Consider the following 23,359-nt stretch of genomic DNA (forward strand, 5'->3'; position numbering starts at 1 on the left):
CATATCAAACTGGACATGATCTTAAATTATTGTACATTTTATTATTCATTAGATATCTATACAATTATAACAACAATACAGTGTAAAAATAGACAGATCCATACCGATAATTGGATGAAATTATCTGTAAAGTTTAACTTGTTTCCAGTAAATAACATTAATTATATGAAATCTATACATCATGGTGATTATATAATAATCCTTTCACACTTTATACAACACTGTATTACATAGTTTCCAATAAACTTTCTTCATAAAAGTTTATAGTCGCAAAATATGTACTTAAAACAAAACATGGTCTACATTGTTTCAAATAATCTTAACATTTTCATTTAGTTTATTTAATCATTTATACCCTACTAAACAATAGTCAAGTCCAAATCATATGCTTCAATGTGTCCTTCAATTTACACATGAAAATCAGAGGTTATTCAACACTTAGTTTAAACATCATGGCTTGAAAGAAACTTTATATTAATTTAACCCATTTATGCCTTGTGGACTCTCCCATCATTCTCAATTGGATCAATTTATTTCCAAAATTAGGGATGTCTAGTATATTTATTTTGATATTTAGAATATTTCTTACAGAAATTCCTTAAAGCAAACAGCGCAGACCCAGATGAGACACCGCATCCTGTGGCGTCTCATCTCGGTCTACGCTGTTTGCCAAGGCCTTTTTTTCTAGATGCTAGGCATAAATGGGTTAATAGTCTTTGTAAATTTAACTTAAATGAGAACTTTGTTAGCTTTTGGGGTAATACCGTGAATTATTTTTCTCAGTAAAGTAAGAAAATAGATATGTTTATGAGCACCTGCGGAAACATGTAAACTTCCTCACTTTACTGAAAACAATAATTGACTGTTTTACCCCAAAAGCAAACAAATTTTCCTTTTATTTATTGCTTTTGAATATTCTCTTTCAGACAAAATAAGCACGATATCTCTCTATTGTACAAGAACATTTATACAAACAGATGCATAGACAATATGATTATAGCTTAACATAACATAATCATTGCAATTAAAAAGTACGTACCGGGTATTCATGCACTTGAAAAGTGTATAAACAACTTTAAATACAACTTGTCATGCTACTGGTGGGTGTACAAACTAAAGGATTCAAGTAACAGTCATAATTAATTGAGCCATACTCTGTGAAGAGAGTTTAATGCATGTGCGTAAAGTATTGTGCCAGATAAGCCTGTGCAGTCCACACAGGCTAATCAGGGACATCACTTTCTGCCTAAATTTCATTTTTGCTAAGAAGAGACTTTCTTTGAATGTAAAATATCAAAAAATGGAAAAGTGTTTTTACGCACATGCATTAAACCGCCTTTTTACAGAGCAAGGCGCAATTAGACTTGAGCATTTTCAATTTTATATGTTACATTTTTAAAGATGTACATGAACAATCTTCAATATTGGAAACTCCACATTTTTCTCACCATTTATCAAGTAAAACTCTGTACATAAATAAAACAAATTGAAACATCTTTCTTAACTTTTAATAAAATGCTATTTTATTGAATACGAACTATCCAGCGTTAAAGCCTTTTTTTTACTTATTACTAGACTTCCCTGTCTTATCTACAAAGTAATCCATGTGAACATAAAATGGAGTTTATCTGTGACTTTGTAATGCGCATTTCATATAACACGTATGTCTTTTTTTATCATTTTCAATGTATCCAAGGGTGTAATGGTTTTTAATAAAACCTAATATGGCTATTATATAAAATTTACTTAACAAATAGTTAGAGCAAAACAAATGCTACTATTATCAGAAATACCTGCTTAAAATGTAACTTTCACTAATATATATAAATTTATTCGTCCCATCAAAACTGCAATATTCTAGAAACATAAATTTAAGTTAAATAATTGATTAATGCACATCAAATCATGTACAAGACTAAGTCTTGACAGATTTACCTGTACAAGTACCGGTTATAACAAATTTCAGATACTATCTAACAGTAAAGGAAAATAATATACATTCCTCGTGAAAATGTAAATACTTCTACTGAAATATTCATTGATAAATATATAACTGGGTGTTACAAAAATACAACACTGTTAGATACACACATATCTAATGTACATACATAGATTTTCTATTGTCTATTTTCAACACCAAGTAACACTTCTGTAGTGCTGTTAATGAATATTTATTTGATAACAATTGATTTAACTACTGTATTAGAAGTTTCTGTCCATTTCCTTTTATTTTGACTTTACATAATCTGACATGCAAATAACTGCATGTTGAACAGAGAATGAACAAAAACTTTAATGCAAGGAACGTAACAACAAATGCAGCTTTGTATACTATTGATGGTGATGTAGAAATATTATCAACACATGCAATTTTCATCATAAAATCTTAAGTTCTTTACTGAGAAATACAATTATTCAAAAATTCTTACACCCAAAAAATAAAAGTATGGCATAGTAACTTCAGTTCACATTCAATAACAATATTAATGTAATATTTATCAACAAACAAGATGTTGGCAACATGTCCAGCAAGTTGTCAAAAATGCCATTTATTTTGTAATTACACATGTATTTGTTAATTAGTTTGAACTTGGAATCTCAAATTACAAGCACCTCTAACTGGGTTAAGTATTTTTCTAACATTGGTGTTCAAATAATAAAGATATTCAAGAGTAATCAAAAGCTGATGCGAGCCCATATTTTGAGCATTGACCTTCAAGTAAAATCTTGCGCAAGAAACACGGGCCATGCAGGCAACACATTTTTACCAAGTATTTTAAAGTTTTCAGATGAATGAGGCATTTAGTGTTAAAACCAGGTATATAAAGTCCAAATCTGACTTTCGACCTCTTTGTGAATCCTTTCTTGACATTTTGATCAAATGGACACTGTATCACTCCATGAACATTTAGGTAAGTTTTTGTAAAATTGCATGATTATTCAATGAGTATGTAACGGTCCACACAAGCTGTGAGAGACCCTATTGGCACATACACTCAACCATTGTGACAGCTATACTGTGCTTAATGAATACGGGCTCGACAAAAATAAATACAGCACACTCTTTCAATGACATGCACAGGAAGATAGCTGATGAAAGTCTTCAAAATATGAAATGACAAACTAGAAACAAGAGCTGTGTTTGTGAAACACAATGCTCCCTAATGCGCCGCATTGAAGCCATATCTTTGACATTGAAGAATGATGCAGCTCCATGAGATACATATGCATGCAAAATATCAAGTTGCTATCATCAATATTGCAAAAGTTATGAGCATGGTTTAAGTTTTGGGACAGACACACACATACAATGACAGACAGACACTGACAGGCTAAAAACAATATACCCCCGATCATTCGATCCGGGGGCATAAAAAGAATGGTAACAATATAGCCTTTAAAACATGCTTCATGCAGTAACTGTAATCAATATTGTTGGCACATAGTACTGTTACAACTAAAATTACATTGGAAAAAAAATCTTCATAACAAAGATATGTCTAAACTACTTTGCCATTTCGTTTCAACATGCATATATACTAAATTTATTTACAAAAAATAACACCTGAACATGTGAAGATTTAAAATAGTCTGCCAGCAATAAAAAAAATAAATACATTACCGGTATTTCTAATGGATTACCAAATCGTAAACAAAACCAACAATCATAAAAATAGGCTCATGCAAACAATTATAGGTCTAGTGGATAACTACTGCATTTGCTGCAGCAATTATGGGCTGATACGACAGTTACACACTTAACCCTTTACCTCTTAGAAACTGTATTTTGACGCATTTGCAGTCCCTCAAAAAGTAAAATTTAATTGAAGACCATACAGATAAGCAGCAAACAGCAACTTGAACAGACTGTGAGTTACTCGCAGGCTTTTCTGGTTTTGCTGTTTGCAAAAGCCATTTTTACGTTACTCTGAGAGGGAAAGGATTACGACATCGTAATGTTATTATTGATAACAAGTGATGGTTTTTTGGGACAAAAATAAAATTATAATTTCATTGTATGTTTAAACTTAAAAAGGGGCTTATAACCAGTAGTTCTCAGAAATACATGATATTACAAAAGAATGTTATCTGGTAATTTTTAATGGAATCACAAAGAAAAGATGGATGCATGTCCATAAACATACATGTACTACTACAGCCGCGCTCTTCATAAACAAGGTTTTAAAAACGTATGTAAATTGTTGTCCCTGATTAGCCTGCGCAGTCCTTTTGCTTAGAAGAGACTTCCTTTAAACAGACATACAATACAAGTGGAAGTAAATAACTTCTCCATGAAAATGTAATGCTCACCTACCATCAATACGCCCCATTTTAAGTTGAATCCGTACTCTAATAAACGCACTTTGATGCACTTGTAGTCAATTAGAAAATCTAACTAGAATCAAGTTTGAAAGGCTACATTTCCAACCTTAAGCTACTGCTGAGCAGCAAACAGCATAAAACCTGAACAGACTGCGAGTTACTCGCAGGCTGTTCTGGTTTTATGCTGGTTGCAAAAGCCATATTCACTTTGCTTCTGGTGGGGAAAGGGTTAACAGAAACGTTGGTGTTGTGTTCAGTGAATAAGCTTTAGTAACCCACAGATATGGAATCTAACAAATATTATTTGAAGGAACTATTCTTTGAAAACACACAGTAAATTAACAACAGGCTTAAATATTGCCCACAAGTATACTTAACAATCAAACTGATTGACAGACGACGAAAACAAACATATAGGATATGCAGCTTTCTTTTGACAGGAATGTAGGCAATAAACTTATTTAGAAAATATGTACAAGAACAAACGCTTATAAATATCTTCTAACAATGCTTTCAATTGTTTTTGCCTGTAAAGCACTTGAAAAGGCAACACAATTTATTGATTGTGCATGTAATGTCAACTCTTACAGCTACATTGACAATTTGTCTTAACATTGCATATTTGAAATAATTTGACACATCAATCACAGTAATTGGACGAAGTATCATTTGAATGCAACATACCACAACAGCAGCTGATAGCTTTTAAGGATTATTAAAAATGAATTTTATTTTTGATTGGATAGAATATCCATAAATTATTGACAAAAGGATATCTTACCAAAAAGTTATTGACAATAGTGCAAAAATAGTATATGTTTTCAAGGATTTTTGGAGATTATTCATACTGGTCTGAAACGATTAACATATGTTATAGAATTCGCACCACTCTGGAGTCTTACCAAAGAATGGTCAAAAACTGGTCAGGGGGAATGGTACAGAATTGTCTTCCAAAATGATGGCACACTTTCAAACTATCTATAGAACTCAAATCTTAAGCATGTTAAAACAACTTCATTTTTGTTTAGTATGTGTCCGCGTAATTGATAATTTTGTAAGAACAATAACAGTATAATAAAGAATATTTATTGAATAACAAGATTAAAAATACATGAATCATATAAGGATAGATGCTGGAAACATCTTCAGTTCTTTTGTATTCTCATACGTTTGCATATACTAATGTGCAAGCGTAACAACTTGCGGCCAAAAGTACGTTGTCACTTAAAACTGACTCAACTACTAATTTCAGTGACACAAAATTAGGAAATCTTGAGGCAGATGACATGGAATATACACAGCATTAAATGGAATGAAAGTTCAGGCGAAAAACAGTATCTGAACAAGTCGTTGAAATAAACATTTTTTTTGGTGAAGCTGACTGGATTGCCTGCGCGCGCAAGCAACTAGGACAGCCGGATGACCCTGATGTCATGTGAACCACTCTTATGCCTCGTGTAGGTCACCACTATACTGGCCTGTGAAAAGAGAGAGAACTGGTGTCACCTTATTCTGAGGTACTCACAGTCATCAAACTCAACAGATTGACAAAGCAAGCCCGAAGTCTAACATTATTTCTTCACATTAAGAAAATGTCTTTCAAGCTTGCCCACTATGCTCACTTTAACACTCATTTACCAATTTTTGACCCATTTGAAGTCCCTTGGAAAATGAAATTTAATTACAAACTTTCTTTCTAGATTCAGATTTCAAGGGGTTCATTACCAACTCTCAGATACTGATAAGCACCAAACAGAACAAAACCTGCATATAGCCATTTTCACTTTGAATCTTTGCGGGAAAGGGTTAACAGATTGACAAAGCAAGCCCGACTTTTTACATTACTTCTTCACACCAAGAAAACTTCCTTCAAGCTCTTCCATAATTATGAAACCAAGAATCTAAAACCAACCCTGCTCAAAATTAACCAATAGAGGTCATGCTGGATTGAGTTAATTATATTTGTTGACATATTAAGCCAATCAGACATGCTCTTGTAAATATTTTTCATTGGCAAAAGCTTGAATCGTTGTCTACATTCTAAGTAGAAATTGGTTTTAACATTTGGATTACATAGCCAATCTGTTAATTCCTACATGTGAAAATTGCACGATGTTGAAATGCAAGTATCTGTTACCCATTTCATTATACAAATCCATGGTTTCATTCATAAACTCTTAATTTTATAGTAGAGCATCTGGAACAGGCCTTTCATGCAACATTTCTCAAAAATCAAGGTTTTACAAATGAGAGAAATTTACTCTTTTTAGGTAACTATAATAAAATGAAGAGTTACTAGAAATTATTAGATTTCATGTGGCATATTTATGCCCGTAATCTAAGTTGATCGAATAAGAGAAAGAAAAATACTTGTAGTCGCTCAAGAAAATAAAACATCACAAAACAGAAAGTCGTATACAGACCTTCTAAGAAGTGCCCATAAACTTAAAAGCATCATTTTACTTTTACCTTTTTATCTTATCCATGGCCCGTTTTATATCACCCTCATTAAACTTTAAACTACAGAGTTTTGTAAGAATTCCTGCCAAAAGTTCGTCCGCGATGCCAGGACATGACCTCTCGGCGAGCTCAAAGGCGTTCTTGAGTTCCTCGGCTGCGTCTGTGCGCTGGATTGGTCGCCCCATGCGTCTGTATTCCTCTCTGTAGTCCTCCTTCAACTGGGGAAAATGATAAACAACATAGTACTATTGTTTTCAAAAAACAAAAACAATCAATAGGCAAAAACTTACATGAAACTTTGTTTATATATTTCACTGAAAACAAGTTATTTTTGTTAGAAATGCATATAATTATAATGATGTTCGAATGGTTTAGTGTAAATTGAAAATAAATGTCATCATTGTGTCTCAATACAAACAAACTGAACTTTCAGAATGTTACTCCACAGGCTACCAGAGCATTCAAATGTAGACATGTTGTTTGTTTCTGTGTGTCCTTCTGTCTGTCTGTGAGTCTGTCTGTCACACTTTTCTGGATCCTGTGATAATTTTAAAAGTTCTTAATATTTTTTCATGAAACTTAAAAATGGATAGATGGCAATATGGACATTATGCACGTCATTTCATTTTGTTCCTATGTCAAAAATTCTGGTTGCTATGGCAACAAATAGACTAGAAATACTGCTGAAAATGGGTTTTCTGGATCCTGCGATAACTTTAAAAGTTCTTAATATTTTTTCATGAAACTTGCAACATGGATAGAAGGCAATATGGACATTATGCACGTCATTTAATTTCGTTCCTACGTCAAAATTGTGGTTGCTATGGCAACCATTTTTTTTTTTAATTCTGAAAATGGTGGAATTTCTGACAATGGTGGAGCCAGTAGGGGACCATATTGCTTGACAATAGCCTTGTTTATATTTGCATGCAACAGTCTTACAGTCAAATCACAGAGGGCAGTCTACAAACTCACACCTATCCTGGGTTAGCTAGTTAAGCAGTACTTAGTGTACATACATGTAACTAGCAATTGCCATACTATTTAATGGAGGTAGGAGGAGACATGCTGTAGAAAGGACATCACAACCAATATCTACATAAGTAATGAGGCTGATATCACAACCAATCTCTACATAAGTAATGAGGCTGATATCACAACCAATCTCTACATAAGTTATGAGGCTGATATCACAACCAATCTCTACATAAGTAATGAGGCTGATATCACAACCAATCTCTACATAAGTAATGAGGCTGATATCACAACCAATCTCTACATAAGTAATGAGGCTGATATCACAACCAATCTCTACGTAAGTAATGAGGCTGATATCACAACCAATCTCTACATAAGTAATGAGGCTGATATCACAACCAATCTCTACATAAGTAATGAGGCTGATATCACAACCAATCTCTACATAAGTAATGAGGCTGATATCACAACCAATCTCTACATAAGTAATGAGGCTGATATCACAACCAATCTCTACATAAGTAATGAGGCTGATATCTAAACCAATCTCTACATAAGTAATGAGGCTGATATCACAACCAATCTCTACATAAGTAATGAGGCTGATATCACAACCAATCTCTACATAAGAAATGAGGCTGATATCACAACCTATCTCTACATAAGTAATGAGGCTGATATCACAACCAATCTCTACATAAGTAATGAGGCTGATATCACAACCAATCTCTACATAAGTAATGAGGCTGATATCACAACCAATCTCTACATAAGTAATGAGGCTGATATCACAACCAATCTCTACATAAGTAATGAGGCTGATATCACAACCAATCTCTACATAAGTAATGAGGCTCACAGTCCTTGGAGACATGCTGTAGAAAGGATATCACAACCAATCTCTACATAAGTAATGAGGCTCACGTCTCAAGGATATCACAACCAATCTCTACATAAGTAATGAGGCTCACAGGATATCACAACCAATCTCTACATAAGTAATGAGGCTGATATCACAACCAATCTCTACATTAGTAATGAGGCTCACATCACAACCAATCTCTACATAAGTAATGAGGCTCACAGGATATCACAACCAATCTCTACATAAGTAATGAGGCTCACAAAGGATATCACAACCAATCTCTACATAAGTAATGAGGCTCACAAAGGATATCACAACCAATCTCTACATAAGTAATGAGGCTGATATCACAACCAATCTCTACATAAGTAATGAGGCTCACATCACAACCAATCTCTACATAAGTAATGAGGCTGATATCACAACCAATCTCTAAATAAGTAATGAGGCTCACAGTCATGCTGTAGAAAGGATATCACAACCAATCTCTACATAAGTAATGAGGCTGATATCACAACCAATCTCTACATAAGTAATGAGGCTCACAGTCCTCGGATTAGTAATTCAGCTCTCTCCCAGCTCAACTAGCCACCAAGACAGGCTTTAACCCTTTATCACTAAGATATGTATTTAACCCTTTACCACTTAGATATGTTTTTAACCCTTTACCACTTAGATACGTATTTAACCCTTTACCACTTACATACGAATTTTGACGCATTTGTAGTCCCCTAGAAAGTTAAATTTAATTAAAGACCTTTCTTACTAAATTCAAGTTTGTAATACTTCATTTCCAACCCTTAGATACTGATGAGCAGCAAACAGCGTAAAACCTGAACAGACTGCAAGTTACACACAGGCTGTTCTGGTTTTATGTTGTTTGCACATAGCCATTTTCACTTTGCTTCTGAGAGGGAAAGGGTTTACTGAAACTATAAGAAAGTAACTCTTACCTTTGCTAGTAACGGGGATATGGTTGGTATAAGACTCGCTGACAACAGGGGCTCACTACCCACAGAGATCGGGCGTGCTGGCTTTGGCTGGGTTGGTGGCTGAAACATACAGAAAGGTTGCCATGGTAACAATGGGGAACAAGGGTAAGTTTATAGGATGAACCAATAGGCGCACCTCCAACATTGGGATTTGATTGACATTCCTAAAATTTTGCAAGCTGCTTATGCTAAGATTAGCTTAGGATAACTATTTCTGTAAGGACAATTTACACATTTTCTTAGAAATGTTTGTACAAAATCCAATATTTAAACAATTAATGTAGAATGTGATAACTATTCGACGAAAATTCTGAATATTTAAATATGATTAAAATATTATTTTTTATTACTCTTTCATTTATGAGTTGATTAAAGTACATTTTTACTTATATTAACATAAATTGATCAACATTGTTTCATATAAAAGTATTGTTTAAAATATAGCTTTTTTCCTTTAATGCAAATTAAAGTGTTATAATGCTTTGCTTGAAATACAATACCCGCATTAGCAATAAATATATGGCAATGGTTTAGATAATAAGTACATGTAAGTAATATTAACAATACACTGGCAGTATGGTTATGACACAACATTAACAATAGAAAGAAAAGCAAACTTAATAATTTTTATACAAAAATGAATTCATCAGCTAACCAAAGAAGATGGCTACTTTTACTTGGAAAATAAACAACGGTAATAATATAGAATGATATTCAAATAAACCCAACACACAAAAACTTAAGGCTCACGAAGAAAATAGTCAGAACTAAAGAAGACCAATAAGTAAACCCAATTGTACAAAAGCAATTCATTCAGACACATTTTTCACAAATTTCATATTTGTTAAGTATACACAAACTATTTTATCAACTATATCACAGTATCAAAACGGCAATTTTAAAGGGACCGTCAACCACGAATGACGAAAAAAGAAAAGTTCTTTAATACCGTATTCTTTTACAATTATTAGTTTATACTGATTTAAATATCACGACTGGTATATAACATGACTTGAAAAAAGTTATTACCCGTAAGTTTTCATATTTTCAGTATATTCGGTATTAAATTTTACTTGGTACAGGAACCAGGTAACTACCAGTTAACTATAAATATCAAAAGTAGATTGATCATATTGTCAGGTGGTAAACAGTTAACTATAAATAACACAAGTAGATTGATCATCATCTTCAGGTGGTAAACACAGGCATGCAAATTGTGCAGGCAAAGTGAAATGTATATATTTATCCCCACACTTTTTGAAAAGCGTGGGGATATTGTGGTTATCTCCGCTGTCTGTCCGTCTGTCTGTCTGTCTGTCCGTCCGTCCTAGCCACTATCTCCTCCTACACTATAAGCACTAGAACCTTGAAACTTACACACATGGTAGCTATGAGCATATGTGCGACTCTGCACTATTTGGAATTTTGATCTGACCCCTGGGTCAAAAGTTATGGGGGTTGGGGTGGGGCCAGGTAAGAGATTTTCACTCATTTTTTAATGTTATTTTACATTAACTTCTTCATTTCTACACCGATTTACTTCATATTGATACTGAACATCTCTTATGGCAATACGGTCAATCTTAACTATGCATGGCCCCATTACCAACCCTGGGGCGCCCCGCCCACATAGACCACGCCCACCCAAAATTGCCTTTTACTATAACTCCTTCATTTCTACACAGATTTACTTCAAATGGATACTGAACATCTCTTATGACATTACATTCAATCTCAACTATGTATGGCCCCATTACCAACTCTGGGGCGCCCCCGCCCACCCAAAATTGCCTTTTACTATAACTTCTTAATTTCTACACTGATTTACTTCAAATTGATACTGAACATCTCTTATGACAATACGGTCAATCTCAACTATGCATGGCCCCATTATCAACCCTGGGGCGTCCCCTGGGTCAAACATGCCGCGTGGGGATACGCGTCGGCCTCTGCTGCGCCATTTCTAGTTTATATATAAAATGTTCAATCTATTTGCTTTATTTATAGTGTGTATATCGTTATGTCACCTATTTCCGCGATGTACTTTCTATTTCACATCGTGAAATTGTATAAAAAAATATACTGAAAATATGAACTTTTTTCAAGTAATGTAATATACCAGTTGTGATATTTTAATCAACATAAACTAAGAATTGTTAAAAAAAAAACACGGTATTTTAGAACTTTTCTTTTTTCGTCATTCATGGTTGACGGTCCCTTTAAGGACTATACATAATTATTTGAATATGATTTAGTAAATATATAATGTTGTTTTCAAGCATCATATATATTTTTTGCAACAAATTATTGCCTACATACATGTACAATGCTATTAGGGTTAAATAATTAAACCAGTAATAATGGTAAATGAAATATTTTAGATTGTATGTGTCCATGCAATTATTTTGTTATGATTTGAACATACAATATGAAAACATATGACTATTAACTGCGAACAAAAATTTGTGTTACACAAAAATTCAACTTTTACAAATGATTTTGAATACACAGATAACTAAGGCCATCTTTAAGATAACATAATGCAGACCATACATTTATTATTTATACAACAGTGTATTTTTTCTTCTGATATAAAGGCAACTTGTCACTTGCTTTAAATAAGGCCTTTCCTGTTTGTAACACTATAGGTCACATGTACACTATAGGAACAATTTAAACCAATGTTTTTACTTATAAATGTAAATTTTGTATTAATAAAAAAGAGAAAATTATTTTTGTTCCCTTCAATGACCTTGTGGTGTATAAAATTTTGCAATTTGTAAAACAAAGGTTCAAAACTGTGACACTCTATGCTGAAAAAGATGGGCTAAGCACTATACATATCATATTCACCAGGGCAAAAACATGGTTACACTTATGCTTTTGCACCCATGAAATACTATATGCTATAAAACAAGGGATTATGTTAAAATAAACAAATATAACATGGAAAAAGGAACAATAACCAAAGGCAACATAACCAAGAGCCATGCATGGGTAACTGAAGGCGTGGCTAACATAAACTGGTTGCCAGGGCAACTTACATGACCCGCGGCCCCGTAACGAAGCGGGGAACCATCACCAGCCCCGCCTGCGCGTATCACATATTGCTGGGTACCAGATGACACATATTGCTGGGTACCAGATGAGACATGGACTTGTGACGAATGCTGATTGGGGATATCATACTGGGACTTGGGGCGGGAAAATAGCTATGGGGAGACACAAGGAAAACATACACTGTAACAGGCACACTCACACATCCAAGACAAAAATCTTGATTATCAAGGTGCTGAATCAGGCTTTGAATTGTTCAACCCTGTTTTCAAAGGTGCGACGCAAAACTTTTGCATCTGAAATTGAAATCTTCAGCTGATGCAGAAGTTTCACGCCTTATCATTGCAATGTGAAAATGAACAGAAATTAACAGTGTTTTTATAGTTATTAACTTCTTGATATGAATGCCTTTGTGTGTAAGAAAAAGTTTTGATTTGGGAAGAAAAACACATACCTGATTCCATACAGAATTCCAAATAGTTGGAAAATGTGCAGAATTTCAAAGGATGTGCATTGTTTTACTAATACTAATTAATGGAAACATCTATAGAAAAGGGTCTTTTAATAAAACCAAATCATCCATGCTAAACACAATTCATCATTTTTAACTATTCATATTCTTAATGTTCACTGTGAACAGATTCACAATTTTAGGAAATTCAATTTGTCCTGAGGTCCCCGTATGACCTGCTTTTATCTGAATTATGTCTCCGAAAATAATGCTTTTCAGAAAATGTGTTTTTAAAGTTAATTATGAATGCTAAGTTTATATTTAACAATTAACTTTGAAATTGTAAAACCTTAATCAGCCATACTAAAACTTAGTATTAGATTATTACTTATTTTTAGTATGTGTTTCAAATACACAAAAAATCTAAGATATAAGATTCAATATCATAAACTTTCAGATGTGAATCTAAATAATGTAAATCCATAATTAAACAATATTAATCACCATATTCAAACATATTATTTTCAAAATTAACATAATCCACATTGTTTTTTACTTTTAACATCACTTATATTTTAATCTGTATGCCTGTTTTACAAGTTTTTGGTGTTAACATTAGGGACACGATGGCCCTTAAAGGCTCATCTTAAGCCAAAACCTTCCTGAAACATGTTTGAGGTTCATCGTTTTATACAAATTCTTGTAATAAATAATAAAAATAAATATTTTTTTAAGGTTGCTACAAGGTCCAAAATATTCAATAGGGGCTAAGTATAAACAAGAACAATGTATACATGATTAGTTTTGTTTTATGGCCATGGGAAACACCTAAAAAGAACTACATTTTTTAGATAAACATAACATTAAATAGCAAATAAGTGATGTTAGATGCATATAAGAATACAATTACAAGCATTCAGTGTTGAATAGTGTTGGTCAGCCTAATTTATTTCTATTTCCAAAATTAATGTTAACAGTCATTTGATCTATTTATAATCGTAAAAAATTGCCAATGGTGTTTAATCCTATCACGCTCAGAAACAAAGTGAAACTGGCTTGATGCACAGAGCATAAAACCAGAACAGCCTGCTAGCAACACACTTACTGTTCAGGTTTTATGCTGTTGCTGTTTATCAATCTCTTAGGGTTGGAAATCAAGGCATTAAAACTTGATTTTAGTAAAAAAAGGTAATCAATAAAATTTGATTTTCTAAGGGACTACAAACGCATCAAGTGTGTATCTGTGTGTTAAGCGGCTAAAAAAGGTCTTGTGGCAGGATGCTGGTCTGGGAATCTGAAGGTCCCTGGTTTGAATCTCGCTTTAAACACAGGAATTTTTCTGAGCAAAAACTTAATCCCTGGCTTGCTCATTGCCACCCAGGAGTATAAATGGGTACCTGTGAGGGAAATAAGCGGATGTGCTGTGGCTGCATACTGCGCCAAATCTAAACGGACAACTAATATCCCAGTAATCGGGAATAAATAGAAAAGTTGGCTGAAGATGTAACCTCAACATCGGAATAAACCCGAAATGTTTTTTAATCTTGAACAGAGTAATCTTTGTCTCGGTGCATGGCAGAAAAAACACAGAATTTTTAGCCATAACAACCACTGTGTAAAAAATTAATAACAAGAGCACCGCCTTGCGGGTGCAGACCGCTCATCTATTTTCTTTTTAAAGGTGAAGGGACTCTCATTTTCAATCACAAAGGAGGGAGGGGTGGAGTGAAGAGCGGTGCATTGTGTGGGGGTGTGGACATTTATTACATTTTCTTCCAAAAATGCGAAAAAAAAGGAAAAAAAAAAATCGGGGGGGGGGGGGGGGGGGGGGGGGGGGGGTGGGGATTCTTGGGTGCGATGGTTGGACGGTATTTCAAACATAAAATAATAAAAATAAATATTTGTGTTTTTTAACCGTTTCATAAAAAAAAATGGGGGGGGGGGGGCGAGGTGGGGGGGTTATAGTGTGAGGGTGTGGTGGTAATTTGTGAGATGATCTTAAAAAAAAAAAAAAAAACTAGGGGGGGGGGGATTCGGGTGGGGGGAGGGGGGGTGGGGGGGGATTCTTGGGTGCGATGGTTGGACGGTATTTCAAACATAAAATAATCAAAATAAATAGTTTTGTTTTTTAACCGTTTAAAAAAAAATTGGTGAGGGGGTGGGGTGGGGGGGGGGGGGGGGTATAGTGTGAGGGTGTGGTGGTCATTTGTGAGATGATCTTAAAAAAAAAAAAAAAAAAAAAAAAAAAAAATAGGGGGGGGGGGTTGTGGGCGATGGTTTGGGTGGAGTCTATTGTGGTATGTCAGGTAAGAGTAGTTTTGTCAAAGTATCAATCAAATCTAATCATAAATAAAGAAGTTATGGCAATTTTAGAGAAATTTAATAATTTGACCTTGAGAGTCAAGGTCATTCAAAGGTCAAGGTAAAATTCAACTTGCCAGGTACAGTAACCTCATGATAGCATGACAGTATTTGAAGTTTGAAAGCAATAGCCTTGATACTTAAGAAGTAAAGTGGATCGAAACACAAAATTTAACCATATATTCAAAGTTACTAAGTCAAAAAAGGGCCATAATTCCGTAAAAATGACATCCAGAGTTATGCAACTTGTCCTTTTACTGTACCCTTATGATAGTTTGCGAGTGTTCCAAGTATGATAGCAATATCTATGATACTTTAGGGGTAAAGTGGACCAAAACACAAAACTTAACCAAACTTTCAATTTTCTAAGTATAAAGGGCCCATAATTCCGTCCAAATGCCAGTCAGAGTTACATAACTTTGCCTGCACAGTCCCCTTACGGTAGTTAGTAAGTGTTGCAAGTATGAAAGCAATAGCTTTGATACTTAAGGAATAAAATGGACCTTAACACAAAACTTAACCAAAATTTTCAATTTTCTAAGTATAAAAAGGGCACATAATTCTGTCAAAATGAAAGCCAGAGTTATCTAACTTTGCGTGCCCAGTCCCCTCATGATAGTAAGTAAGTGTACCAAGTTTGAATGCAATAGCATTGATACTTTCTGAAAAAAGTGGACCTAAACGCAAAACTTAACCAAAATTTTCAATTTTCTAAGTATAAAAAGGGCACATAATTCAGTCAAAATGCACGCCAGAGTTATCTAACTTTGCCTGCCCAGTCCCCTCATGATAGTAAGTAAGTGTACCAAGTTTGAATGCAATAGCATTGATACTTTCTGAGAAAAGTGGACCTAAACGCAAAACTTAACCGGACGCCGACGCCGACGCAGACGCCGACGCCGACGCCAAGGTGATGACAATAGCTCATAATTTTTTTTCAAAAAATAGATGAGCTAAAAACAAGAGATGTGTTTGTCAGAAACACAATGCCCCCTTCTGCCCCGCTTTGAAGCCATATATTTGACCTTTGACCTTGAAGGATGACCTTGACCTTTCATCACTCAAAATGTGCAGCTCCATGAGATACACATTCATGCCAAACATCAAGTTGCTATCTGAAGCGACATAGAAGTTATGAGCATTTTTCGAAACCTAAATGCTAAGTGTGACGGAAAGACAGACAGACGGTCCGATCACTATATGCCCTCCTTCGGGGGCATAAAAATACATGAAGAAATAGAATAGACCTGGTTTCCAACACTGAATTGGTGCAGAAAATGCAATTTATAAGTGATATTGATCAAATTCATTTGTTACATTGTGAACAAATAACTGCTTTAGATATCGTCTACTAATATTACAAGTACTCTAACAAGCAATTAGAAGATAATTTGAGAAAACCAAGGAAACCGTCAGTGTCACATATCTATCTAACTTATAAGACAAGTATCCATAACAGCACACCATATCAATACAGGGATGTTCCGTCTGTTTCTATTGCAATACATCATGTTAAATGAAGTTGCTTTTCGTCTGCAGTTTTGAACAACAACTTGTGCCTAGGCAACAAGTAAAGCGTCATCTCAAAATGAAGTCCTGCTGGAACAAATGCCTGTGAGCGAGAGGACATACATGATGTAGGATGGAAGCAAGTGCAATTCAACCTGAGCCCCTTTGTGCTTGGGCAAGTGAAATAAAGCATTGTAAGACTACAAGTATTGCTGTACATCCAGAAATAAGCAAAAGCAGGGAAAAGTTCCATGCAAGTGTTATAAAGCAGTATAATACAGAGGTCAGTGTTGCTTGGCTGAATTGCAAACACAGCTGGGTTTAAATTTGCCCGGAGACTCATGCAAATGTTACACAACCTGAACCAAGATACGCTGGTACAGGAGTCTGGCCATGCATTACTGGTATTGTAACATGAGATTATCTTGAATGGAGCGTATACACTCGGTACCAGAACAGGCTGTTACATGGATAGGTACCATGGAATGGCTTCAACTTACTGGAGCCCCAACGGGTACATTTTCGGGACTGATATACACAGCATTTGAGGGCATGCTCTGGCGATTCAAAATAAACGAAGGTTTGGGAGACACGGCCGGTCCGTGCCGGGCAATATCTGACCTACTGCGGCTGTGAATAATTGGGTCCTGTCTCTGCAAGCATAATACAGACAAAATGCACAAGAAATATGCAACATACTGTAGAGAGTGTACAATACAGAACCAGGCAATGCCAAGTTGAAATGCTCCCCAGGGAAATATCTATCGCTAGTTCGACAGAGAAATATCAATGCAAACTGAAAGTAATCTCTACATGAAATACATGTATCAAGTTTTCCTATGGATAAATTTGTTAATAATGCACAATTTAAAAAAAATCTGGTTATTTTATCATCATCACACAGCCATAATTACACATAACAGCTTACAGCTACTGTCATATTGTCCAATTGGTGCAAAAAGGTACCACATGCCTTCAATTTTCAATGTCACATGGTTCCTTTATGCACCAAGGGGGCGATTATCCTGTTAACTCATAATGAATATATATAAGCCTCTGGTAAAACCGGTTTTAATGCATGTGCATAAAGTGTTGACCCAGATAAAAGTGTGCAGTCCTCACAGGCTAATCAGGAACAACATTTTCCGCTTTTATATAATTTTCCGTTAACAGTAAGTAACTTCTAAACGAAAATCTAGCTTGGCGTAAAGTGCCTGATTAGCCTGTTTTTACTGCAAGGGCTAATCTGGGACAACACTTTATGCACATGCATTAAACCTTGTTCAGCAAAGCTCATTAAATTTGTAACAAATGTGTGAGTGTACAAAGTCTCTGAGCTTTTATATTATTCAGTATCATGATAAAATGAACGGAAAAAAGAATTGCATCCAATGATTATGCAATTGCGTGTAAAATATAAAAAAATTACCATATGATGTGATGTTAGTACCTCTATAGTTCATTAAGCTATTTGCAAGTATTTAGCAAGAAAGAAAGCAGCTGATTTTTTAACAGATTATGAATATTTCAACCTTTGAGCTTACAATGATTTTAGTTAAAGAAGAATATGACAATACATGTCTGTAATACCGCAACTTCCGGAAAATGGGCATTTTTTAATAAAGATGGTAAGCTGTAGATATTTTTTTTTATTTAACTAAGCAATTCTGATAACAACACAGTTGGTATTCACAATATTTTTAAAGTATTTTCTTAACAAAACAATTCTGAATACAACAAAGTTGGTATTCACGATATTTTAAAAGCATTATTTACCCAGTTTAAATGTAGAAGTAACATGGCTGACTATACAGTTATCTTTTCAAATTTTGCACGACACAAGGAAAAGTTGTTAAAAAGGTTCTAGATTGGATAGGGTACAAGGAGGAACTCAGTGGACTACGATTTGTGACAAGAGGGAAAATTGTGTGTGCTAAAATTAAAGTGTTAACTATTGAAAATAGAAACTTGGGGGGTTAAAGCACTTTAAATTCTGCTGAAGTCGTTTAATGTTCTTGTTCAGCAGATTTAAGCTGTATTTCTAGGTTATAAAACTAAATAGAAAGTCTGCCTCAGTGACTCTGGGCAATCACTGCATTAACAATATAAGAAGCCTAGTTCAGGGAGAACCCCGGCTACATGCATGTTGTCCCAGATTAGCCTGCACAGTCTGCACAGGCTAATCAGGAACACTTTCATCTTATATGGAAGTTTTCGTTAAAAGGAAGTCCCTTGTTAACAAAAATACAATTTAGGAGGAAAATGTTGTCCCTGATTAGCCTGTGTGGACTGCACAGGCTAATCTGATACAACACAAAACACATGCATGAAGCCCAGTGTTCCCAGAGCGTGGGTCATTAAGGAAAGTGAAGCTAGTAGAACTACAATGAAAGCTTCCTTTAGGCCCAACATTAATGGTTATCCTAGCAAACAGACACAGGCTAAAGGGTATCCGTGGTGACTGTCAACACTTACAGGTTCCGGTCTATCGTTCAGAGCCGGTGCGGAATCGGAGCGGGAATGAATAATGGGCCCTAACTGTGGCCCCGCATGACGAGCCGCCTTCAGACAAGAGAAAGCAGGCAACTAAATATCAGTATGGGATCTATACATGACATTAATGTGTACAGCAACTGTATCTCATAAAAAGCTTACTGTGTGCAATGCCCATATTCACTAACCTATTCTTAGACTTTAGACCAACGAATAGCATGAAAACTCACTAATAATACCTTCGCATATACGTGTATACAGGCTAAAAATGGTGTTAATATCAATAGCATATTGTTCTTAACTACCAAATTGAAGAATAATATAATTGTAGGCCATGCTAGACAGTAGACTTGACTTTAAAGTAATTTAAGTACATAACAGTTATACAAATATTCTTTAATTTTAGACTGAAGTCAAAGAAGAGTTGGTGAATACAGACCAAGGGATCATCGACCCCCCCCCCCCTTCTGGCTCTATATTCTTCTTAGGGAAATTGACCACTAAAAAGTAAATAATCTTATTTTGGCTGTTGTGTGAGGTCTAATAGGCAAAAAGTTGTTGCAAAATTTGGCTCATAGCAGAGTACGCACTGAGTGTAGAACAATAGACTAGAGGGATTACAAAAAATGTGTAGAGCATGTTGAAGTTGTTAGAATCCTTGTCTAGTTTTGATAACCTGCCATAAATACAGCATACCATACTCAATAATGATGTATATGAAAATTTGAAAAACAAGAGCTGTTTGTAAAACATGCATGCCCCCCATATGGGCTGTCAGTTGTAGTGGCAGCCGTTGTGTGAATACTTTTTTTGTCACTGTGACCTTGACCTTTGACCTTGTGACCTGAAAATCAATAGGGGTCATCTGCCAGTCATGATCAATGTACCTATGAAGTTTCATGATCCTAGGCGTAAGCTTTCTTGAGTTATCATCGGGAAACCATTTACTGTGTGGAGTCACCGTGACCTTGACCTTTTGACCTAGTGACCTGAAAATCAATAGGGGTCATCTGCGAGTCATAATCCATGTACCTCTGAAGTTTCATGATCCTAGGCGTAAGATTTCTTGAGTTATCATCCGAAAACCATTTTACTGTGTCAAGTCACCATGACCTTGACCTTTGACCTAGTGACCTGAAAATCTATAGGGGTCATCTGCGAGTCATGATCAATGTTCCTATGAAGTTTCATGATCCTAGGCGTAAGCATTCTTGAGTTATCATCCGGAAACCATTTTCCTGATTCGAGTCACTGTGACCTTGACCTTTGACCTAGTGACCTGAAAATCAATAGGGTTCATCTGCCAGTCATGATCAATGTACCTATGAAGTTTCATGATCCTAGGCGTAAGCGTTCTCGAGTTATCATCCTGAAACCATTTTTCTGTGTTGAGTCACCGTGACCTTGACCTTTGACCTTGTGACTTGAAAATCAATAGGGGTCATCTGCAAGTCATGATCAATGTACCTATGAAGCTTCATGATCCTAGGCGTTAGCGTTCTTGAGTTATCATCCGGAAACCATTTTACTGGTTCGAGTCACCGTGACCTTGACCTTTGACCTAGTGACCTGAAAATCAATAGGGGTCATCTGCGAGTCATGATCAATGTACCTATGAAGTTTCATGATCCTAGGCGTAAGCGTTCTTGAGTTATCATCCGGAAACCATTCGGTGGACCGACCGACAGACCGACCGACGTGCAAATAATATACCCCCTTTTCTTCGAAGGGGGGCATAATAAAAAGAATATCTCTGATATTATAGGAATTAAACATTGAACATTCAAAAGAATATATATAGTGTTACAGTATACATGAAAATTAAATTAAATTTCAAAACAAGTTTTCATTTTTTTCGTTCCAATGCCCTTGTAGACTTCCAGGACGACATTTCTTCGCTTTTTACTCGACAAATATCAGGCAATTAATATTCCTATGTCATCGTAAGAACTCTAATCATTAGACCAGCAATATGGTTTCTTCAGTTGATGGTCAAGCTTTGTCAATGGGAAAATGTATGGAATATCAGTTAAATGAAACATTGGTGAAATGATGTCAAATTCTTAAAACTGCCATTTGTAGCATTCTAAGGTACACACCTATTATCAAACAATTAATATCACTGCAAACTTGATAATGTTAGTCCCAGTTTAGACCACTCAATATCTTAAATAATCTATATTGCTCAACTAATCACCAGTGGGTTAGAACAAATGCATCAGCTGCATAAAATTCTCACAGTAAACAAGCAAAACACTTCAATTGTGCAATTATCAGTCATGTTTTAAACCGCTTTCCTTGGGCAGCAAACAAAAGATACCTAAACACTATAATGAACTGAACGGGGATTTCATAACAGGCATGAGAATAAATATTTTGAACAAAATCTGAACCCTAACACATTCCCTTTGTAAATCTTAAATTTTTTAAAACCAAACTTACAAAGTTCAACAACAATATCATAAGATTTATACAAAATCAGGGCTCGACATTAGCGGTAGTCCAACTGTCCGGGACAACCAAATTGTTGGTCTGGACAAGTTAATAAAGAATTTGCTAGTCCGAAGGGACAAGTGCTCGTTAGAATTTAATTACTTAGAAAAAATGCCTTTAAATTCGTTATTTCTGTGGAGTTACCACAAAACTTGTTTGATTTTATGTTGTTCACCTTTAAACGACAAAGCCCCCAAGATATTCCGATAGTTCCATGTGATACTACACCGTACTTTTCACAAGGGAAGCAACCCTGAACATTTGTCTTTGCCAAGATAACAAGAATATTCTCCCTTGTAAAGAATATGCATTTTACCACACCGGTACACACCGATCTTACAGACAATTAACTGTACATATACATCACTTAAACATTTTCTGCTTTATGGTGGCAAAACACAAGTTTTTGTCGGGTATTATGGCTTTGTATAATGTTTAAAAATCAATATTCCTTAGTTTTCCTGTTATTCTAGTCAGATCTTTTTAAATTGAAATTGCCTACAATTATTTTAACATGTATTTTGAACGATTAAAGTCTTTATGATTTGAGCATTTTGTATTATGTCATTATTTTGCAAAGTACTGAGCAGAATAAAATATAATGGTCAGGACAAGTTGCTTTTTGGTCAGGACAAGTGAAATTTTGGTCTACTTGACCGACCGTACACGTGGCTTCAAAAGTTAATGTCGAGCCCTGAAAATAACAAGAAAATCTTCTGAAAACATGAAGATTCTTATTCCCGACTCTTATCATTAAATGGTGATTGCAAGGAACTCCACCAAAAACATGTACATGATAAATGAGCCCTGTTCTGGGAAAACTGGGCTTAAAGTGCTTTCACATATTTGTCTGTGCAGTCTGCACAGGCTAATCAGATACAACATTTTCCGATTGCACAGATTTTTTATTAAAAGAAATCTCTTCTAAATGACTATCTAGTCTAGACATGAAGTGTCGATCCTGATTAGCCTATGCATTGTTCACGCTAATATAGGTACGACACTTTACACAAATGCATTAAGCCCAGTTTTTCCAGAACGCGGCTTTTTTTATCATAAACTGAGTTGAGTACATGAGAAGTAGACGTACAGGGTTATACGGCTGAGTCTGCTGGGGTACCCTCACATCACTGGACGACTGGTATGGTTGCTGCCCCGGATTGCCGTAGCTACTGTTTGGGATACGAGCCCCAGAGGGGTCCCCAGTGGGGCGGGGCTGAGAAGGCATGACCTGAGATGGCTGGGTGGCAGCATGCTGTAACAGGTCACATTACACAGGCGGGGGTTAGTAGATGCATTCAGGCTTTTCAGAGCTTCCAATCTCTCCCTGGTCAACATCCAGGCACTGCATTTTTTTAATGTACACCTTTTATATAT

At 35.3% G+C, this 23,359-nt stretch overlaps 1 protein-coding gene across 1 annotated transcript in view; it reads right to left on the reverse strand.

Moving 5' to 3' along the window:
• Nucleotides 1–21: 21 nt before the first annotated feature.
• The window catches only part of LOC127835565 (serine/threonine-protein kinase 24-like), a 63,826-nt gene continuing 40,488 nt past the window's right edge, over nucleotides 22–23,359 (reverse strand). The window contains exons 10-16 of the mRNA XM_052362000.1: nucleotides 23,073–23,237; nucleotides 19,472–19,558; nucleotides 17,497–17,649; nucleotides 12,663–12,830; nucleotides 9,580–9,678; nucleotides 6,793–7,001; nucleotides 22–5,801 (exon numbers count right to left, since the gene is read on the reverse strand). Of these exons, the coding sequence (XP_052217960.1) occupies nucleotides 5,792–5,801; nucleotides 6,793–7,001; nucleotides 9,580–9,678; nucleotides 12,663–12,830; nucleotides 17,497–17,649; nucleotides 19,472–19,558; nucleotides 23,073–23,237 (891 nt within the window). The 3' untranslated portion in view covers nucleotides 22–5,791. The remainder of the gene's footprint in view (nucleotides 5,802–6,792; nucleotides 7,002–9,579; nucleotides 9,679–12,662; nucleotides 12,831–17,496; nucleotides 17,650–19,471; nucleotides 19,559–23,072; nucleotides 23,238–23,359) is intronic.

This window comes from Dreissena polymorpha, chromosome 6, assembly GCF_020536995.1.
Source record: "Dreissena polymorpha isolate Duluth1 chromosome 6, UMN_Dpol_1.0, whole genome shotgun sequence".
In the NCBI taxonomy this organism is placed as follows: Eukaryota; Metazoa; Mollusca; class Bivalvia; order Myida; family Dreissenidae; genus Dreissena; species Dreissena polymorpha.